Source organism: Etheostoma spectabile, chromosome 3, assembly GCF_008692095.1.
Source record: "Etheostoma spectabile isolate EspeVRDwgs_2016 chromosome 3, UIUC_Espe_1.0, whole genome shotgun sequence".
NCBI lineage: Eukaryota > Metazoa > Chordata > Actinopteri > Perciformes > Percidae > Etheostoma > Etheostoma spectabile.
The window spans coordinates 9,251,433-9,273,839 of record NC_045735.1 but is presented as its reverse complement, the minus strand read 5'-3'; the positions used below and the strand labels follow the sequence as shown (position 1 = coordinate 9,273,839).

The window sequence follows — 22,407 nt, the reverse complement described above, 5'->3', positions numbered from 1 at the left end:
CTCAGCAGCAGAGGTGACTCTTGTTCTTCCTTTCTTGGGGTAGTTCTCATGTGAGCCAGTTTCGTTGTAGCGCTTGATGGTTTTTGCAATTGCGCTTGGGGACACATTCAAAGTGTTCACAATTTTCCAGACCGACTGACCTTCATTTCTTAAAGGAATGATGGCCACTCGTTTCGCTTTCCTTAGGATTGGTGCTTGCCATAATCTGAAATTCTAACGAGTTGTCCAAATAAGGGCTGTGGCTGTGTAGCCAACCTGACTTCTACACAACACAACTGATGGTCCCAACTCCATTAATAAGACAAGAAATTCCACTAATTAACCCTGACAAGGTGCACCTGTGAAGTGAAAACCATTTCAGGTGACTACCTCATGAAGCTCATGAGACAACAAGGGTTGCAGCACTATCAAAAAAGCAAAGGGTGGCTACTTTGAAGAAACTAGAATATAAGACATGTTTTCAGTTATTTCACACTTTTTTGTTAAGTACATAATTCCACATGTGTTCATTCATAGTTTTGATGCCTTCAGTGATAATCTACAATGTAAATAGTCATGAAAATAAAGGAATGTGTGTGTGTGTGTGTGTGTGTGTGTGTGTCACATTTTCAGGCTGTTATTGATTATTATCATGTCATTCTTTGATTATTGTCAACTTAAAAGACATGGTTTTGTTTGAATAAACTAATTTTTTTTTTTTAGATTTTTAGACTTGCTTCTCCCAGGTCTTCACACCTGTTAGTAATGATGAAATGCGGGTGAGCTGTCCTCAGTATGAGAAGTGTTATTCACTCTGGTTCCTGCAGGTTCCTCTACAACCGCTCTGGGGAGTGGAGTGATGGCACTGTTCCCATCCTGGCCACCACCGCTGCTGGCTTCACCTACATCGCATTTTTAATGGTCAGTCTTACTTTAAGTATTCACTGTAGTGTGTTAAACATGTGGTGTTCATCATAATGCCTCTGTAGTAATTTTGCTGCTGTTCTTGTTGTTTGCATGTGTTTCCAGACATAGTAACTAGACCATGGAGATGTTAAGCAAGTTGAGATCTGTGACGCAGCAGACTTATTTCAGAAAGTTGTACCCTTATGTGTGTGTTTCTCTTTTCAGGTTTTAGCACTTTGCCACGTTGCACTTGGGCAACAATTGAATTTACACTGGCTCCATAAGGTAATGTGACTGTGTTAGTGTGGGTGGTGAAAATTGGGAGGTGGAAGGGGGTGGGCGATTTTTACAATTGTATCTGTATTGCGTGTGTGTGGTGGGATGTGTTTGTACACTAATCTGTTGGCCTGGTGCATGCGCATGTGCTCATTCATTGCTGATGAGCTGAACTTTTAATGAACTTACAGTTCTAATCATGTTGTCTCAGTAGGGTTGTGAAAACACAGTAAATGCCCTGGTCTAAAATGCTATCAGCAAACCAAATACATGGGACAAACATTGTTTTGGATGTGAAAGGGCTAGGAAGCCATTGGGGTTATTCTGTGGTGTGGGTGTGTGGGTGAATGCGTGCATGTATCCAACGTGACAGCCTCTCTGAATGTTTTGTATCTCTCTGTCTACACAGATAGGAGTGGCTGCTGCTCTGTTCACCACCATTGTTGGGGTGATATCTGTCAATCAAACATGGGGGCAAGAGTGGGACGTCATCCCCATCTCCCTGCAGGTCAGCAGACTGAAACACAGTAAAACCCCAAAACCACTTTTGACAACTTGACATCACTGCTGATTCTAAGTTTTAGCAATAAACTGAGCAGGGCTGGATTAATATTTTCGGATACTCGTTGGTTGGGTAGATATTTGATTTTCAATTTCGGGATTTGAATATTCGGGTTTTGTTTAGTTTTTCCTTCATTACTGTCTCAAAGTTGAGACAGATTCAACATTTGGAGTGGCCAGTCATGTAATCAGACGTGTCAGTCAGTTTGGAGGTTGTGTGAGAATACCATGCAGTAAACGGGAAACACCACTGCCTTTATCGCTGCCCAAAAAATTTTTTTAAACACAATGAGGGTAAAAAACAAATCACAAGCTACTGAACTGCGTAGGAGTTTGTGTAACAGCTGACTGTTTCCTGCGGTAACAAAGCACAGTTGCTCCGTCTCCTTTCTTTCTCTGTGAAATGAAGTTGCTTTCAAGTGCAGTCGGAAATGTTGAGCTTTATAAATGATCTGAGAGAAAACAATATTGGGGAAATATAAATTGTACTTTATTGGGGGGCACATCACAAATGTGCAATTCAAGTGACACTGGATCGCTTTTGTTGGTTCCTACAAACAATTATAGGCTAAATGATAACTATGGAGTGGTGAGAAGCTCATAATTAGTGAGTCCCAGTGAGATTATTGCACCACCATGCATGTGTGGTTGGACATGCCTCTACAAATTATAGCTATTATCGCTGAGTAGTGATACCATTGTCTTCTTTACCCCAGATAATGTCTGTTATTCCATGCCTCTTGGTCTTTATTTTTGTTTCTCTTCTCTTCTGCTCACTGTCATCTCTCTTAAAACCCTGATTCTCTTTCCCTTACCTTTTTTCTTCCCCCATCCCTCTTGTCTCTATATACATTTTTTTTCTTTGTGTCCTGCCTTCATCTTCTCGTATCTACCCCACATCTCTGTCCAGGCCACAGGTCCGTTCCTGCACATAGGGGCTCTCGCTGCGGTCACAGCTTTGTCTTGGATTGTGGCTGGACAGGTCGCCCGCACAGAAAAAACAAGTATGCTTCCTTCAACACAGACAAAATACAGGTTACTCTTACCTGCTGTACCCGTCTGCCACACACATACAGGCACAGGAAGAGTGGTGAATGATTAACACTATGTAGACATAGGCCAGGACCTCCTCACAGGGTGTCAGAGATAACAAACATTCCTACGGGCTCATGTGATGTTTTCCAACCAGGACACCTTGGATTGTTTTCTCCTCGAGTACAGGAGCTCTTAGTGTATATTCTACTCTCTGCCACTGGCGTCTGTACAATTAATTTGAAAGTATGTGTCAATTATATATCAGTTGTATTGTCTTCTGAAGACATAGGCAGGTAGCAATATTGATTATATAAATGCAGTCAGTAATGTAAATCAGGACGTTTATTCAGAAGTAACACTCTAAATCAACCTGAAGATACATTTAGCAAAGAGGATTTTACTTCCAGAGAGTTGCATAACTGTATTGTTTATGAATGCCCTTATATTAGTCAAGGCAGTTTGTACTTCGTACTAGAGATGTTCCAATACCAGTATCTGTATTGCTTCCGAAACGGCCTAAAACACTGGGATTGGTTTCGGGAAGTATTGGAGTTTATACACCAATCCGATACCACGTAATAAAACACTAAAGAAAATCTACTTTAAAGTAGTTTATTAATGTTCTTTTTCTGTTATAACTGACTGTCAAACTGGATAAAAAAAGAAAGTTCTGTGGCATTCAGTGTTTGTGTTTGTTCATGTTTCACAAAGTTTAACCTGAGCCAACCCAACAACAAATATAGAAATTATATCAAATCCATACAGAGATAATAGTATACAGTTGTTAAAAAAAAAACTAAAACAAATAAAATATATGACACACCAAAATTGGATCAGTACTCGTATCGGCCAATACGCAAGTTTGGGTATCAGAATTTGGCATCGGGAAGCAAAGAAGGATATCGGACAATCTCTACTTTGTACTGTGGAAGACATTTAAACCTAATAAAAGTCATAGTCCACATTTTCTGCTGTTGAAGAGACTTGATGAGTGGGAAAGAGCTGGGCCATACTTCTCCCACTTAAGCATCTCTGCTGTAATGCAGAGTGGAATGAATACCAAAGAGGATGTGAGGGTGTATTTGTGTGGATGAAGGCTGCGAGTCTCCTGTGTGTAACAAGAGTTGTCTACTCAACCCCACCCCGGAGCTGACCTTGAAACAAATACTTTCCTGTGTGTGTGTGTGTGTGTGTGTGTGCATGCGTGCATGTGTGTGTCCGTCCACACTCGCAACCTTCATTGCTCACTTACACCATGTTGGATACAGGGGAATGTGTATCTCCTTGGCCCCTGATGTCAGTGTTATGTTGCCACTGTGTGTAGCTATAAACAGTACTGAATATTTACATTCTTTGAAAACTAAGACTTCTAGATTGCCCAAATATTTTCTTTTTGGTTCAGATGAAAGTATAACAGATTTTAAAACATTTTCTCTTTGGTTTTACAAGTCAATTTCTGTCCATGCTTAGGATGATTAGTAAAAGAGACAAACTAGCTTGGCATATGAACTGTATTAGTCACTGGTCACCCAAGTGAAGCTGATTAGGATGTTATTGTATATGATTTTTCACCATGGCAATTATTTGCCAAAAAATAAGTCCTGTTTTTATATGTATGTAAATTAAATAGAGATATTGAAAGCAATAATTTGTTTGCATATTTTTAATTATATTTACAAGTCTTTTGTACAGATCAACCTAATATAAAGGTTAATTAGTGAGCTTTAGAGGAGCTGGTCAGCTGATTCTGGATAGCTAGGCTAACTGTTACCTTTGCTTCCAGTTATTATGTTAAGCTAAGCTAACCAGCTGCTGGCTGTGTCATTTTACCATACAGACATAAGTGTTGTGCCAATCTTCTCATCTTAGTCTCACCAAGAAACTGAATTAGCGTATTTCCCAAACTTTCAAACTATTTCTTTTACCTCTGTATTTACAACAGCTGTGACTATCTTACTGTCTGTCTGCTCCCAGTGTTTCAGGTAGTGGTCGTGCTGCTTTATCTCAGTGCGTTACTGGGACTGTACGTGGTGCCCCTATACATCACCTCCCCCTGCATCATGGACCCCACCACCCTCAAACAACGTCCTGATGTCATTGGCCACCAGGGAGCCCCCATGGTGAGTCAGCTGATGTCTACCATCCAATCAGAATGTGGTATAAGGAAACAGGCCACTTTATAAAAAATTGTATTACATAAGCTTTCACACTGCCCCACACTTTTAGCTACATTAAATTGGCTTCACAGAGGGCAAAACCCAGAAGCTCAATATGAAGATACAGACACTAAGCCTCTCACAATATGAAGCCTTAAATCCAGAGTGTCAATGACCATTTTATTGTCATTTGATGAAGGCAGAGGAAAAACTGTGCTTCCCTTATAGATATTTGTTCCCCATGTTTTTTATTAATTTTCTTCTCCTGCACTTCCCAGGGCTATTCTAGTATATTAATGACCTTGTGGTCGTGCAACTGAAAATAGTCAGTCCACAAACATAACCCAGTGGGAGCCTGGAGATCTCACTGCCGGCTCTATGGCGGGGATGTATTTTCTGTGATATTTTGTATAGTTCTGTCTGGCAAAGAAAAAGCCCTGGCAGCGTGTTGGGAAAGAACATCAACTATAGATTGCTTATGATCAAATTCACTACTGTCTCCTTAGCTGTTTTCTGTTTCTCTTACTCACAGATCCAATTTACTACAGTGTTAAAATGCCTGTTGGAGCCTGTTAAGTATGCACCGGAAGGCCACATTACAATCTCATTTATGCACACCATAGCACATGCTTTTTATATTTATATTTTGATGCTTGGATTATTGTTTAATGTACTTGGCACAATGTCTGGCTCAGTATTGAGTATTTGGCTTTGTATGCAAACTTTGTAGAGAAAATGAAGGTGGATTCCTGGTTACTCAGTTACTCACACGATTCAGAACATATCCTCTTCTTTTTGGTATTTGTGTAAAGCGATTGATCCTTACAGTGGAATCTAAAACTGGGTGTGGCTCTGCAAGGCTGTGAGAAACTTGGTCACATGACTGGACTCTGTTTCCCAGAAGGACTCGTATGGATTACAGCATCATTCCGATCCTATGTGTTTCCCTGTCATTAGCTTGACTAACAGGGTATTATGGGAAGATGCTTATCTAGTAAGTGATGATTAACCTATTGATGTGCTCTTGGTCATAACCTTGACTTGAAGAGCAACCCACAGCACTGCTCTATTACATCTCACAACAATCCTTTGTGTTCAGAGGAAAGAGTCTTTTTTCACATACATCCGCAATAAACCTTGTGTGTGTCTGTCTGTATTTGTCTCTCGCTCCAGCTTGCTCCAGAGAACACACTGTGGTCCTTCCAGCGAGCTTTGCAGATGAATGTCACTGGGTTTGAGGCTGACGTGGCTATCAGGTACATATACGATAAATACAGCAAATGACTTGTCATGACATGTCAAAGAAAGGGGTATTTTCTGCCTCACTGTTTGGTTTCCTTTCACAGATTATGAAAACATTGGTTTACCAAGAACATCTTAATTATCCTTATTAGAAACAAGCTCACAGTGGGCTACATATTGCCTTACCAATCAAAACATGATGTGTTGCTTTGGTTAACTCTCTACTCTAAATATTAGACAAAAATGTAACATTGTAACATTTGCGTAGTTCAAACAAATTATTGTCATCAAGAAGTAATTCGCAAAGCAATAATATTCCTTCAACTGATCTGCTGTGATGCAACAGCAGATCAGTCTTTCAGCAGGCATTATATATAAGCATGACATCACAAACATAATGGGAGGTGACAGGCTGCATTCAGAGAGACACACTTGGAAGAAGAAGAGATGATGTGGGGGGTGGGGTACTGTATGCCCATGGTATATTAGGTGTACATGTCAACTCATGCATGTGCAGTGATGGAGGATGAGTGATTGTGTTGAGGTGGGGGATTGTGGCTTTGTTGGTGCAGGGTGTGTGTTAGTAGTTCGCGGCTGTGTTTTGTAGTGTGTTTACTGTCATCGTCAATTACTCTAGCATCTTAATAGCCTTAGACTCTTCCTGTACAAGCAACTATGTGTGTGTCCGTGTGTGTGTCCGTCCCTACACGTTCATTCTAAACAACCCAGAAATATTTAGTCCAGACTTGCAGTGTATGCAGTATGTGCAGATTCTCACTAGAGGAGCTCTGGCCGCTGTAAAGATTCACTATGGAGTGTGCAAACTCCAGATAACTGATCAAGTATATCTACATAAAAGTGAAAGACAACAAGGAAACTAAACAGACATAGTCAGGTAGAGGTGTGTGTGTGTGTTGCAGGCCGCTGACAGGTGAGCTCCTGGCTGTGCTGAGTAATTAGACTTGATGACAGCCTGAGCGACAGTTACTCCACTCCTGTTGCAGATCACACATACAATATACCAACATCATTTTATTTATGCACTACTTATTTCAGTTTATCATTTCAAGATTTTTACTGATGAACTTTGTATAAATAGTACATTTATGCCAGATAAATGTATTTTTGGAATTATCGGTTTGCACATACACATACAAACACTCCTATCCACACAGGAAAATATTTTATTTCAGTGACAAATTTGAATAAGCAAATATTTATTGAGGATTTGTCTTGTTGGCTTGTTTCTACTGCATAACAAAAAGAGAAGTGATTTGGTATTCAAATATTGAGCAGCAGCATTTTCTTTTCTGTTTTTCTTTTACTAAGAATTGCATAGTATCAGCAGATTTCACTGAGAAACAGCATTTAAGAAAACAAAAAAAACTCAATTACCCTTTTCTTGTCTTTTTCTAACCAACTCACATCTCTTCTGCTCTTATGTTTGGTCATCCTTTTGAGTCTTTTTTTTATTTATTTTTTTAGCATAAACGTTTGCAGAGTTTTAATTACTATAAAAAGGGGAGCGACAGTAGCAGGGCGGTCAGATGTTTTTGTCGTCAGTGGAGTTATAGAAAATGATACAGATGGACTCTGCTGCCCAACCATGAACATACATATTAGCACTCGGTTCCACCACCCTCTGGCCCATCAGCGTTAAGTTTTCTCTGTTACCACTGTATAATGCTGAATAATATAAACCACCTGACTTGCATATTATAACTCTGCTCCCCTTTCTGAACATTAGCGTGGATGGAGTGCCTTTTCTGATGCACGACCGCACCCTAAGGAGGACCACTGATGTGGAGAAGGTCTTCCCAGACAGACAAATGGAAGACGCCTCATTCTTCAACTGGACAGATCTGCAACAACTCAACGCAGGACAGTGGTTCCTCAAGGTAGCTGTTGTTTGCTGATGGAGCCATTTCAGCTTTGTTTGACAGTGTGACGTGGTGCAGTGATGTGTGATAAAGGCCATTAGCCCATTGAGTCTTGAGTATTCTGGTCCATTTTGGGTTCATCTAAATGCTGAGATCCATTTAGAGATGCTCTCCTGTTTGCAAAGGGGGTCGGGGTCAGCTAGTGCTCTGAAATAATTGTTTGTTTCAACCTGCTTATAGTACAAGTGGGCCAAACAAAATGAAAGGACACTGACAAACGATGTCCAAGAGAATTGAGTAGAAATGCTGCCTGTGCTGGTAATCATTAATTCTTTCCTGCATCTGATATTGCAATATCTTCAAGAAATTACTTGATCCATTGTTGTATCAGTGTTCTAGTTTTACTTGCATGTGTGTAAATGCATTTGTTTACATTCTGTTACTAAAGGAGAGAATGTGGGGCGAGATGCAGTGATGTTCAGTAGATACATTGCTTTCCGTGCACTGTGCTACTTTACGGTGTTCTACTTTTATCCTTCTACAGTACCCTCCAATCACATATTTGTTTTCTACAAACATATCTACTCACTCAAAAACTGCAATGGCAAGTGTTTCTTCTAATCTGTAAACAAAACTGTAGTTCATTGTGGCTGGAGATTGCATTCTAAAAAAACCTTACTACTTACTTGCGTAATTATGACAATTCACTGTCATAGTCTGATTTCTATATGCCCTAATCTGTCATGATTTTTGTAATAGCATTTCTATTCTATCTTTTAGTCAGGAAAGAGAAGCGCATCACAATGATTTATCTCCTTCTCCTGTGGGTTTTGACGAGGTGCAAAGGAGTAGTGAAACAAGAAAAGACATGAAGGAAATGAGGGGGAAAAAAATCCTACTATTTTTATTTCCTGTAGGCATTGTCCAACCACTCTATAGTACATAAAATGGATGGAGTTTAACTACCGCATTAAGGATGTGTGTGTGTGTGTGTGTGTGTGTGTGTGTGGTGTGTGTGTGTGTGTGTGTGTGTGTGTGTGTGTGTGTGTGTGTGTGTGTGTGTGTGTGTGTGTGTGTGTGTGTGTGTGTGTGTGTGTGTGTGTGTGTGTGTTGTGTGTGTGTGTGTGTGTGTGTGTGTGTGTGTGTGTGTGTGTGTGTGTGTGTGTGTGTGTGTGTGTGTGTGTGTGTGTGTGTGTGTGTGTGTGTGTGTGTGTGTGTGTTTCCAATTTTTTTTTTAATTTCTAGAAGCAGGAGTGTATACCATGTCATCTTGTATTTTAAACTGAAATAGCAGTGACATTACTCCCTGTCAAACACATCTGTGATCTTCATCCTCATGTTCCGTCTCTGTGTTTCAGGATGACCCTTTCTGGACGGTGCACAACCTGTCCCCACGTGAGAAGGATCTAATTGCCAACCAGACTGTGTGCAGCCTAGAGCAGCTTCTAAAGATGGCTTTCTATCATAACAGCACAATGGTTTTCCGGCTGAGGAGGCCTCCTCCAGAGCACCCCCGCTACCACAGCTGGGTCAATGATACACTGCAGGCTGTGCAGCAATCTGAGGTTCCTCAGAGTCTGGTAAGTATATAGGAACCTAATGCTTAGATATGCACAGTCCACATTGTGTCTTGTATTCTCCACATCATGATGCCTGTTTATCTTTTTGAACATACACTATATCAAGCAAATATTGATTTGGTTCAATTGTGAATTCATCTAATAATATTACAAATGCACTCGATAGGCAGTGTTCCCTAGTTCTACTCACGTGCATTCAGACCCTGTCACTTCATTCATGTTGATAACCCAAAGTTTCACAGAGACAAGTGCAACTGTAATCCTGCGCTTTGTGCTGTGTGTAGGTGATGTGGACTCCAGATGAACACAGAGCCCAGGTAAGACAGCTGGCACCCGGTCTGATCCAGACCTCAGTGGAGAAACGGAGTCCTCAATTTCTCCATCAGTACGGCATCAGCAGACTGCTGCTAGATATAACCAGGCCAGCCCTCAGGAAATCAGGTAGGAACCCACACACACACACACACACACACACACACACACACACACACACACACACACACACCGGATACTGTTGTCAGGTTGGCATCTTAACGCATAGATTTATGAACGTGCCTGAATTTGTCCTCTTTCAGAAACTTCTCCCAGAGCAACATCAACCTCACCCTTTACACCATCAATGAGCCCTGGCTGTACTCAGTGCTCTGGTGCAGTGGGGTGTCTTCAGTTTCCTCAGAGGCCTCGCATATCCTGAAAAAGGTGCCTTACCCCATCTGGCTCATGGTAAGGCCCCCCACGGCATACTGTTAGCTTTTTCTTCTTCTTTGCATGGAACTTCTGAGGTATCACTTTGCAATCAAGCACTGTTGTTTGCAAAATATCTTTTTATTTTGTTCTTGCTCTCTGTTTGTGGATAAAGTTTGAGTTTCTGTGTGGCTTTCTTTGTTCCCTTTTCTGTTCAGCCATAGTCTCTCTATGTGCCCATTCTACCCCCCAGCCTGGAAAAGATCTGCTTGGTAACAGGTTTTTAAAAACAAATGTAATGACTTTCATAAACCCACCTATAGGTGGAATCAGTGTAGATGGTATTAGATGACAACCTGCCTCCTTCAGATGCATAGCCTCTGCATGACTAAAATATATTTTAACAGTTGATTAGACAAGAAAGCCTAGCCTTTAAACTGAACTCATAACATTTATTTCCTGCACTGAGCATGCTATCTTCTTTATTCATATCAGCACTCATCCTAGGTCCCAGTGTATTAGAAAGACCAGCATCATCACTGTAGTGTGTTCTGTAGTGCATGACTCATGCTTTTCTAGTTCGTCTCCTGAAACCTCTCAACATGGGTAGCTCCCACACTGTGCCTCTGTGGATTCATTTTACCCACCTTGCTTGGGCAGCGGGCCTGCCTGGTCTCCCCGTCTGGAGCACCATACGGGGACTCTGCATGACAACATGTGGACATGACCCCGGCACCCTGCTGTGGTTCAGGGAGAGTTTAAGCTGCCGTGGCATTTGCAGTGCTGTCTGTTAGTGTCAACTATAAATCTAAGGCTCCGTTCTTACCAGGTATTAACATCGTCATGAGTGATCCGAATACAGGTGGACAGCTCTAAGTAGGGCTGGGCAATAGGGAGAAAATCAGATATCACGATATTCTTGACCAAAAACCTCTATTGATAGCGCAGCAATATTCTAGGGTTGACAATTAATACTTTAACAAAATATATTCACACTTCGATCTTAAATAAATAATTCTCTATAATGTGGACATAATGTCTAAGTGTGAAAAAGTCAAATAATAGAAAAGCTAAAACAGTCTGGTAAGTTTAGAAAGTACATCACTTTACTGCAATGCAGCCTTTAAAACCAGGAAAAGACAACCCTTATGTCATATTACAATAGTACGATATCCAAAATCTAAGACGATATCTAGTCTCTGATCATGATATCGATATATAATATTGATATATTGCTCAGCCCTAGCTCTAAGAACAGGTGTGAATGCACCTAGGATGCATTGAGGACACATTGAGATGCAGTCCATCAGACCACATACTGTATGTCCACATTCTGTTAGCGGTGTGTACGGTAATGTGTCCTAGGCCACATTAAGGACCGCCTACTCAACTGTAAGCAGAACTACATACTCATTCAAGTATTTCTCATGTCATGGAAACCACAGAGAGTGAATTGTGTGTTTGTCATACTATCGGTGATGTGTTTTTGTTCTGGTGCTGCCTGCACAATCCCTCGAACTTGCACAAATTCCCGAATATGTAGGATATCACTACAGACATTCCCGTTTTTTACGTCACGTCTGCTGTTGCAATTTAGAAGCAGACGAGCCTTAGTGGTCAAAGGTTACATTTCCTATAGATTCTTCACAATAAACATGTTTTTATTTGAAAGCTTTTATTATGAAGTAGCCAAATCAGAAAAATGTTTGGTCTTCATCGGCAGTAACGTAACATAACTCCTATAAGCGAATATAAAACGGTAAAATAAAACGGATATGGAAACTAAACTTTAATCCACAGAGTTTCAGTTAGAAGCTGCCTACGCAAGAGCCTGTATTTTTTCTTTTTAAATTTGTATTTTTATTGTTGAAAACATATGACAAAAAGAAAAATAGTGTGACATATATATAGAAGATAAAAAGAATGTATTGTTGACATATATCACCACCCAGTGGCGGATTTTGCCATGAACTTGTGCATGTGTGTTTCCAGAGACCAGATGAATACTGCCTGATGTGGGTGTCTGTGGACCTCATCTCCTTTGCGGTAGTCATAGGAATATTCATCTTCCAGAAGTAAGTACAGCCACTGAATGATACTATAACTGTAGCAAATCATAGTGAGTTCTTACGCAAGGCTTAATGTTTCTCAACCTTGTCTGCTGCTGTAAAAACACTGATCTTCTTCTGTTTTTTGTGTGTGTCTCTTTCACACATGTGGAGTACATACCACCAATTATTGCCGATTTTAACAAGCACCCTTCACTTACATCTCCAAATCAGTGTGACAGGGGTTGGGGAAGGGGTCAGACAGAGAAATGGAAATTCAGCCTTTTAACTCAGTAGACCTCTCTCTGTCTGGAATGATCATTAAAAGCTAATGGCTCATACATTTTTTAGATGTTCCCTTGTGTTTTGATCCCTTTTTTAAAATAATTTTGCCAATAATAACCTTCAAAGAAAAGGGTAGAAAGGACAGAAAATGACATGTACCGTATGTGCTATGTAATTTTTACAAGCTGTTATGATGTATTGTTTGCTCTCCCCTTGCACCTCTGTGTTGTTAAGGAGAAGTACTTTGTATGAGCGTGTCTTCTATTAGCAGAGATGTGTAAAGCATTTCCAGTCCTCCAGTCTTTCTCCTTTCTGTTGGAGTGGTTTTGTTTGTTTCTGTGACAACTCCAGAGAAAGATGGCCTATCCTCTTGTCATCTCTGGGATGGAGGGCAGCTATCTTTTCTTTTTCTTTTTTACGGTCCGGTGCAGGTTTGCTCTGCTTAGCCGAGCTCTTCAGTAGCTTCTGCTGGCTTCTAAACTGACCTTTCTTGTCTCCCGCCTTCTTTTGTCCTTTTTTGTCCTTCTGCTTCTTCCTCGTCCTCTCTTCTCTGCCCGATGTGCATGCTCTTCTCCTCCTCTGCTGCATTCTGGCATCTTGCCTCAGCTATCACATGATCAGGTAACTGGGGCACCTCATCTGACCCAAAGTTTTCTCTCCTTTCACCGTCATTCACTATCTTTATCCATCGTTCTTTAATGATGCAGTCCTCGGCCTTCTCTATATCTTTTTCCATTCTTTCTCTTTTTTTGTCGCTCTTTATTTTGACATCAAATTTCATCCAATGTTTCACTCCACCTTACTATTGTCTTTCTATATTATTTTTCTCTCTCACTTCTCTCTGTCTCACCTGGATCGTTGTACTGCACTGCTGCCACTTTCCCATAGAGAGAGGAGCTCACGTCTTTGTCCCTGTGGGCTTAATAAAACGAATGCTTTCTGCCCACACAGCACAAAATACCCCCAACATTAAGTCGCCCATGAGATTTTAATGAATTATTCATCTTATTAAGCCAAAAGACTAAATGTCCAAAATGAAGCATGGATATGCATTCATCAGGGGAAGTGCCTCCGGATTGGCGTTTATTGATGCTGATGAACTTAAGAGCTTGCTTGTTTGCATTTCTGTTTCTAAATGCCTCTGTGCATTAGTCCCACTTCATTGGGAGTAATGCTCTTCAGTTAAGTTAATTGACATTTTCATTAAAGCAAAGACGCAGTTTTCCCAAACAGGAAATTAATTCCTCTGCCTTGACACACAAAGCTAGGTCTAGGGAGTGAGCTGATGTGGAACTAACAAATGTTGATTACATAAACACAGAATAAAACAAAATGATCTGTATTTAATTATATTTGACTAATTTTAAATTCTAACGAATTTTCAATAGATATAAAATGACTGCAGGCCAGGGTAAAAGTATAAACCACTATTCTAATAGTTCTATCAAAAAAGAAAATACATAATTTATTTAGCATTTCAATTGTAACTATTAGTTTTATGAAAGGTGATGTGTCATTCAGTAATGTCCAACAGATTACGCCATTAATAAAAAACAATTTTAGGGTTGCCAGGTTGTTACAAATCCCTTTTGATTGATTGGACCATTTGACCACGTACCTTATGAGTTTTTAGTATGTTTTTTATTAGTATGTATTAATGGATTACATTCAGGAATGGGATTGCTCAAAGAAGAATTAATTCAACAAGTTTTTTTCCCGTAAAACAGAGTTAGACATGCACACAAACTCCATAGGTCCGTCTAAACATGTAGATGTCATCCCTCTATGGACCTTACCCTGAAATGCATATTGCTAGCGGAGGTAGCAGTATTAAGTGAAATCATTGTTGTCTTAAGAAGATCTCTGACCTAAACCTGTGACTCCGCAGGTATCGGATGAGCGGTATGCGCAGCTACAACCCTGAACAGATCATGCTGAGTGCTGCAGTCGGGAGGTCGAGCCGAGACCTCAACGTCATGAAGGAGAAACTTATCTTCTCTGGTAAGACCATCACACTGAGACGAGAGTGGACATGTTTGTGTGGTGTCTGTTAGTTGGGCTCCAGAAATGGATTCCTCTCTTTGTGCTTCACGTTTGATTTACAAAACATCTGTCAACTCAAAGACGAAGAGTGAGCCATTTCGAGTTTCAGGTGTCCGGCTAGCATGTCTCTGCATCCCAGCATGCATCTGTCTTGAGTGTCTGTGAATGTCTCGCTCCTCCTCTTCCTCTTCCTACTCTTCCTCTCCTCCCTGTTGAAGGTCCTCCCCAGTAGCGGCCTGTGTGATGTGCACCACCTCCTGTCCATGCTACCACCTCCTCCACCAGCAGTGACTTCTTCCTTTTATTCCATGCATCCATTGCATCCTTCGTTACCTGCCACTTCTCTGCCTACTATGCCCTTCTCCCCTTCATCCATCCATCCATCCATCCAATCCTTCATGCACCAAGCCTCCCCCACCACCCTCCACTGGAGACACCTTCATGTATAGGGGGGCTAATAGAAGCCCCAGTGTGTCTAGACAGCCTCTAGTGCTGGGGGTCAAAGGTAAGCCATCATCAGTGCCAGCTGTTTGAGGCTCTCTATTGTTTTCCCATTCATTTTTCTTTTACTTTTTCACTCAATATCTTTTAATTTTGTCATCTCTTGGACCAAAGCTGAGTGTTTTCTTGCAAACTGATGTGTGAAAGTAATCCTCACACAGTTAACTGATTTTTTTCCTTTATCCTTTGCCGCCCTCCAGAGGTGGGGAATGGAGTCGGCAGTGCTGAAGAGCTGTACACGGACAATGGCTACGACTACTACACCAATCAGGGCATTAGCCAATGATTGGGACTGGGCTAGAGTGAATCTGCTAGAGCAAGATGGAGACGACAACGCTCTGTGTTCACATTATTCCTGTTCTAGTCTGTGTAATGTCTGATCTCCTCCTCTGTCCTAGTGAAAAACCGACAGACTGCTGAATCGGATGGAGAAAAATGACCACCCAGTTGCTTTGTGTACATTCTGTAAATAGTTTTGTTTGCTATTTAGACATACTGTTTATCACCCAGGACTGCACGCACTTTTTATTAATGGATTTTGCCAAATCTGTGGACTCCTCTCACATTTGAATACCCGAGAAGCCCCTCTGAGTTACCAAGGCCTGCTTTTTTTAAATGTTTCCAGATTCTTGATTATTTTAAGCTCATTTTCCAAAGCAGTTCCTTGTTTTTAAACACTGTTCATGATATTCTTCTCTTCCTGTAGATGAATTTCCTTTTATGAAGAGGCTTTTTACACTGCTTTATTGCAGCATGAGACTAAATGCTAACGGCTCATTATGCTCTTGCCTCCCGTCAGCACTCCATTGTGTTGTTCTTAATAGTACTAACATTAATATTTATATTTAAAGAGAGAAAAAATAAAAAAACATGAATACGCCGTTTACACAATCCTGCCTTTTCCTCCAAGTGAAATATTCACAAGGTGTATGTAAGATAATTATTTCAATAAATGCTGAATGCCCCCCTGCCCTACTTGTGACCAGTGTACATAATGATCATGTTGACTGATATACGTGAGCTGTGCTCCCAGAGCACCAGAAGAACACATGAAAACGGTTTGGGGATGAAGAGTTGTGCTGTTTGTTTATGGTTCATGTGAATGTGTTTGGACTTTATTTTTTTTTAAAGATGTGAACGGTGTATTGTGTTTATTCTGGCTGGGTATATTTTTTTTTACCCCGTGTGCAGTGCTATGTTGAGTGTGTTATTGTACATAAAAGGTGAACCAGTGTGTGAGATGCTCCAGCCAACTAAGCATTACATTTGAACAACGTGACTGATGAATAATTGGTTAAGATGTAAGTCATATCACTTCCTACACAGCCTCTGAACTGCAGTTACCTCTGTGGTATTTTAGTGTTGACAGACGTGTAAAACTGACTGCTGTAAGGTAAATGAAGTGGGTGCTAAATGTGAAAATAAAACTCTAAGCTAATTGAAGGGACGCTACAGGTAACACAGGGTCAATACACAGATTGCCTTTTGTGTTTTCTCTTTGTATTACTGTGCCTCAGAAATAAACATTTAAAAAAAAAAAAATCTGAGCTTTTTAGTTTTTGTTTTTTGCCTAAGGTTTATATGGATTCCCTCTCCTTATCTCTATGTATGGTGAATTAGGGCCATATAATCAGCATTGATCAACACCAGAAAGATCTTAACGTGATGAGCTTAGTTTATGTTGCCCAGAAATACAGTATGAGACTTAATAAAGAAGACAGTGCAGACGTTGAGAAATAGAATTTTAATTGGCTAAATGCAGGTTGTAAACCTTTAACGTCTTTGTCAACTTTTAGGTGGCTAGACTGACATGGAGTACAACATGTTATATAAAAATAGATCATAGTCTCATAATTTTTTATCTCCTGGTAAATGATTTGTACAGTATCAAAGGCAAACATAGCCTCAAATTAGCTTCATCTTTAGTTTAGGCTCTCATATCAATCTCAGTTCAAACATGAATATTTAAAAACAAATAATAGATAAAATAAATACACCTGCTCATGAATGACTTGGCAAAAATAAGTGGCAATTAAAAAAAAAAAAAGAATATAGGTAATTGGTTATATTGGACCCTCTGAACAGAAATGGAAATCATCTCATCCTAAATGTAACACACATTTTCTATCCAATACAAAAGGCACAGTTTTAGTCCTTCCGCGGGACTACCAGTGTTGACCTTCTCTACCTACAGTAGCAAAAGCAGGCTGTTGCTCTTACTTCTGATATGTAGCACAAATATTACATAAGTGTAAAAGTCACTGCCACTTGAACAAAGCAAGCACTATTGCACAAAAAAAAAGGTTGGTCAACACGTGGGCGTCCTCAAAGTGCAGCACTGAGCATGACTGCTGTTAATTCTTAAATAATGCAGTCTGTATTTCATTCAAAGGGAGGGGTGGTGCTAATGATGTAACATCTAACAGTACTGTGTGAATGTTAAGGCTTTCTCCAACATGCACTTCATCTATTAGCTGTGGACTCCGCAGCTCACCAGAGCACCGTATCTATGAGATGAGTAGTCAATGTTGCAGTGAATTTGTTTCAAATGAATTGTATATAAATACGTGTTTATACAAAAGGTCTCCCTATGTTTCTGTCTAAACTATAGTTCAAACAATATAGCAGCTTTCTACACAGGCCCAAGCCCACTGTGTGTCATCCTTCGATGGACAGATGTCAAAACACACATCTTCAAAAAATTAGTAATTTTTGTGGACTTGCCCTGCAAAGCACACGCAAACACAGGCTAGTCTGTAAGTCCTTGAATGTTCCCTGAATTGAACACCATTAAGATTATCTACCATTAATAAGCATCATCAATGAAGCGTCATAGATCAGAAGATACACATTTCCTCAGTATTTGTTATTATTGCTGAAGCTTTGTGTGCAACAAAAGCAGCTGTCACTTTAAAAATGGAAACAGGACTGTCCACTTCTGCAGCTGTTATCAGTCACTATCTGTCAAAGAGGAATGTTTTCAAAACGCAGTCATATCTTGCCTTTCACAGACAAGAGATCACTTGAAAAACCTGAGCATCTTGTATTTCTTCAATCAGGAGTCTTTTGTTGGCAATTTTTTTTTTTTTTTTTTAACTTCAGCAGTTTGTAAATGTTGCACATTAGAGAAGCATGAAACGGCAAGACAGTCTTTGAGGCATCACTTTTTATCTTAATAAATAACCTTGATAAAGATTAGCTGAAGTTCGTCTTGCGCAAGTGTCTGTTAGGGATTTCTATAGCGCTCACTTGTAAAGGCCAGGAGCCGCCCATGATGCCAGCCTGAATGGCCACACCTGTGACCACAGCCAGGTCAGGGTCTACTGATGTGTTGGGCTCCTTCCCAAAGTACTCCCTGACCAGCCTTCTGATCCTCGGGATCCTGGTAGACCCTCCGACCAGAACAATCTCATCCACATCCTCTTTCTCTAGGTGGCCCTCAGCCAACACCGTCTCAACGGGAGCAAGGATCTTCTGGAAAAGGTCCTTGTTGATCTCCTCAAACAGCTCGCGAGTGATCACAGCCTGGAAGAGAACCGGAGCTGGTGCCGAGTCTTCGGGTGACGCGGAGCTGCCATGGGTGTGAAGGTGCAGCGGCACCCTGATGGTGACGCTGGGTTGGAGGGTGAGGTTGAGCTTGGCGGCTTCCACAGCCTGTCGGAGATGGTGGATGTCCTCTGTATGAGTGGGTGGGACGCCAAACTCCTGTTGCGCTCGCTCTATGGTGTACTGGAGCAACCTCTGGCTAAAGTCTTGACCTCCCAGCTTGTTGTTCCCTGCCGAAAAACACAGTCCGCTTGAGATTAGGCTACAGTTCCCTCTGACCCTAACAGCTCTTATTTGGGCAAATGTTGCTTTGCAAAGTTTTGGATTCAAGATGCTAAAATGAAGGCCAATGATTGTCTGAATAGATATTGGAAACACAGACACACGGATTTACTAACTGAATCCAGGTGAAAGTTTCCATATTTTGTTCAACTGTTGAGAGCACAGAATAAAATGATATTTTAAGTCTTCAAAAAAGGTGCAATATGTAATAAATTTACTGTATTAAATCAAAAAGTTGTATTATTGGAGATGTATTTAAAAGATGGAGGCAGGTTAGAGCCCAAAAAGGACACAGAGTTAGCTGATTTCCTCCTGAACAGGTAGGTAAGCATTAGCTTCAGGCTAATTTATCACAGCTACACAGGACGGGACATGTTATGTCATTTACACATTTGTGTATTCACATTATATAGCTAGAGTACCCGAGTTGGTTACTCGCAAAAACAATTGAGACACAGCCAGTAAAGTGATCCCAACTGGTTCTGGCTAATGTTGCCATGCTAACCATGCTAACCCTGCTAACGTTACCGGAGGACCAGGCAAGCGGGCCAAGGTTGTTTACAACGTGTAGCCTGTTCAGCGGCCGTAGCCGACAACAGTGAGTTATTTTAAGCCAAGAAAGGCTGGTTGTAAATGGGGTAGAGATGATTGTGAGATTGCGCTGTTTTTAGCGGTTGTTATTGTACTTTTCGGCTGAGAAAGTGTGTCTGTCAGTCGGGTAGATAGGACGACGAGGTCCTGATGTTTTAGCGGTTGTAGCCGTAATTTTAAGTCGAGATAGGGTCTGTCAGTCGGGTACAGAGCTCTTTATGACTGTCAATATATCTAACGTTGGCTACTCTGTGGAGTAATAACTGGCTATGTGAGACAAGCGTCTAGCAACATTGTTGTGGATGCTGTGGTCTCAGCCTTCCTTGAACTTTGAGTCTGGGGAAGAGGGGTCGGGGAGACGACTCTCTAATGTATTTTGAATTTGGACTGCAGTTACTATTTTAAACACTAGCTGTCAGTATTACTGTACACAATGCATCTGTAACTGGGACAAGCTCCTTTTTCAGACAACAGTGGGCTCATCTCACCCCCTAGTACTGAAGTGGGTAAACACATTACCTGCCATGGCTCTGGTGAGGAACATGCCTCCCTGTTTGTTGAGCAGAGAAACATCCAGGGTCCCCCCCCCAAGGTCCACCACCAGCACATTAAATACATCCGCCTTGTGCAGGCCGTAGGCCATGGCTGCAGCTGTAGGCTCATTGATCACACGCAGGATCTCCAGGCCTGCAAGACAAAGGAAAGATTGTACACTATGTGCCAAGGATGTTACTAATGCAGTATGTGAGATTGTATAATGCTTTTGGGGGAAGGAAGAAAGAAAGAAACTCAGGTGCCTGATGTGCAGCTTTGTCAAATGACTTACTGGGGTATCCAACTTCAGATTAAAATAACTTTAGAGAACTGACCAGCGAGGTTGGCGGCCCTGATCGTGTAGTTCCTCTGTCTCTCGTCAAACTCTGCAGGCACCGAGATGACAGCTTTCTGGATGGGCATGTCAAGGTGTCGCTCGGCCATCTTCTTCATCTTCAGCAGCAGCCTGGAGCCGATGAACTCGGGGCTTACAACGAAGGTGTGGTTGGTGGAGATCAGAAACTCTGCACTTCCGTTGTTATTTATCACCTGGAAGAGGTGCAAAGAAACAGTGTGAGTAAGGTAGGAGAGATTACAAAAACGGAGAGCAGGTAACATGCGATGAACATGGGGTTAGACGATATCGTCGTGATTTGGTTGAAACGTTCAATTCAAGTAGAGCTAAATTGAGTTAACCAATGAGTCGATTTTGATAGTCAATAATTTTTCAACATTCTGTGGTTGTAGCTTATCAAATGGGGAGAGCTGTGATGTTTAACTTCATTGTTATCTAGAAAAAGTCAATTTGGGCTTTAGGAAACTGGCGAACATCATTCACCTATTTCGGAATTTTACAGACTAAATGACTAAAAAAGGCATTAATTAGGACAAACTACAGATTACTTTAGCTCAAGCCTATAATTTCATATAGTTTCTACCCTAACTACAAGAATAAAGGCTGATGCGTAAATGATGTAGCACATGAAGAAAAACACCACTGCTGATCCGTACACCTGTCTGCTGAAGTGACTCCAGGAAAACATAAATGATGCACCACAGAAATCACTCAATCTGCAATAACATGCAAAGACGTTCCCAGTCAGGTAAGGTCAGACCAATCCCATCATGACCCACCTTAAACGGGTACCGAGCACTCTCCCGGTCCAGGACCTCCGGTTCAAATATCTTCCCGATGAACCTCTTGGCATCGTAGACGGTGTTTTGAGGGTTGCTGTCGGCCAGGTCCACGGCTTCGTGTCCAGCCAGCACCGCAGTGGTGGTGAATGAGACGGCGCTGGGGATGCTCTTCCTGCCCTCTTCATCTGCGATCACTTCCACCTCCCCGCTGCCCGGATGGAAGACGCCGACCGAGCAAAAGGTGGTGCCCAGATCCAGGCCGATCACTTTCGGTTTCGGGGGCGGCAAGTACTGCTGGCCCAGATAGCCCGCTAGGAACAGGGCCAGGATCACCGAACCTGTGGCACGGGGACAACATGCGTATTACAGATGGACCCATCCAGTTAGCTCATGTGTTAGCATCCGGTCCAGTCACCGATAATTACCATTACCACTAAATATAAACTGTCATTCTACTTACCAATCATAGACATTTCTCCGGACATCGTCGCACAATTGCGAAGTCACCCGCAGGTTAAAATTCACAAAACCCGGCTTTGACAACTGACTAGCTAGTACCATATGGACTCAGTATGGACTAGTACCAACAAAATACACGTCAACATTGCGTGTTTCCTTGTGGATGCTGGGTAATGTAGTTAACGGCACACACAATCGACGCCACGGATATCGCACATCCAGAGTTAAACTACACTTCCCATCAACACTAGCGACATGCAACGTTACCTTACACAAAAGTTTCGTGACTTATCTGTGTTTTTAGCCAACCAGGCAGAGCCAGGGCAAATTCACGTTGATTAAAAAATAAAATAAAAAATAACATCTAAAGAAAACAATACAAAACATTGTATACATTAAATTAGAATTAAAGTAGAAAACTTCCAATCAAAAAAATATTTTATCTAACATTTGTCAAAACAAAATGATAATAAATAAATAATATATATAGAAATAAATAATTCTGACTTGCAAAAAACAACACAAGATTACATTTGATTGCATTTCTTCGATTTTATTTCCAAAAAATTGTGAAAACAGTTGAATGCTGACTTTCACATCAGTTCATACCTCATTTTTACAGTCTATGGTTCATACACATAGGCTCTCTCTCTCTCTCTCCCTCTCTCTTTCTCTCTCTCTC

The 22,407-nt window shown here is 41.1% G+C and overlaps 2 protein-coding genes across 2 annotated transcripts in view; one reads left to right on the top strand and one right to left on the bottom strand.

The window, feature by feature from the left end:
- The window catches only part of gdpd5b (glycerophosphodiester phosphodiesterase domain containing 5b), a 66,719-nt gene extending 51,095 nt beyond the window's left edge, over positions 1–15,624 (top strand). The window contains 14 exon segments of the mRNA XM_032507153.1: positions 807–900; positions 1,111–1,170; positions 1,571–1,669; positions 2,633–2,726; positions 4,732–4,877; positions 6,087–6,169; positions 7,903–8,053; positions 9,394–9,615; positions 9,900–10,020; positions 10,023–10,056; positions 10,191–10,338; positions 12,292–12,374; positions 14,521–14,633; positions 15,377–15,624. Of these exon segments, the coding sequence (XP_032363044.1) occupies positions 807–900; positions 1,111–1,170; positions 1,571–1,669; positions 2,633–2,726; positions 4,732–4,877; positions 6,087–6,169; positions 7,903–8,053; positions 9,394–9,615; positions 9,900–10,020; positions 10,023–10,056; positions 10,191–10,338; positions 12,292–12,374; positions 14,521–14,633; positions 15,377–15,462 (1,534 nt within the window). The 3' untranslated portion in view covers positions 15,463–15,624.
- Positions 15,625–16,901: 1,277 nt separating this feature from the next.
- Positions 16,902–21,904, bottom strand: hspa13 (heat shock protein 70 family, member 13). The gene is made up of 5 exons (XM_032507154.1): positions 21,727–21,904; positions 21,264–21,604; positions 20,465–20,678; positions 20,115–20,282; positions 16,902–18,952 (listed from the first exon to the last, which is right to left on the bottom strand). Exons 1-5 carry the CDS (start codon positions 21,749–21,751, stop codon positions 18,372–18,374), a joined length of 1,329 nt encoding a protein of 442 aa, XP_032363045.1. The 5' UTR covers positions 21,752–21,904; the 3' UTR covers positions 16,902–18,371.
- Positions 21,905–22,407: the final 503 nt, after the last annotated feature.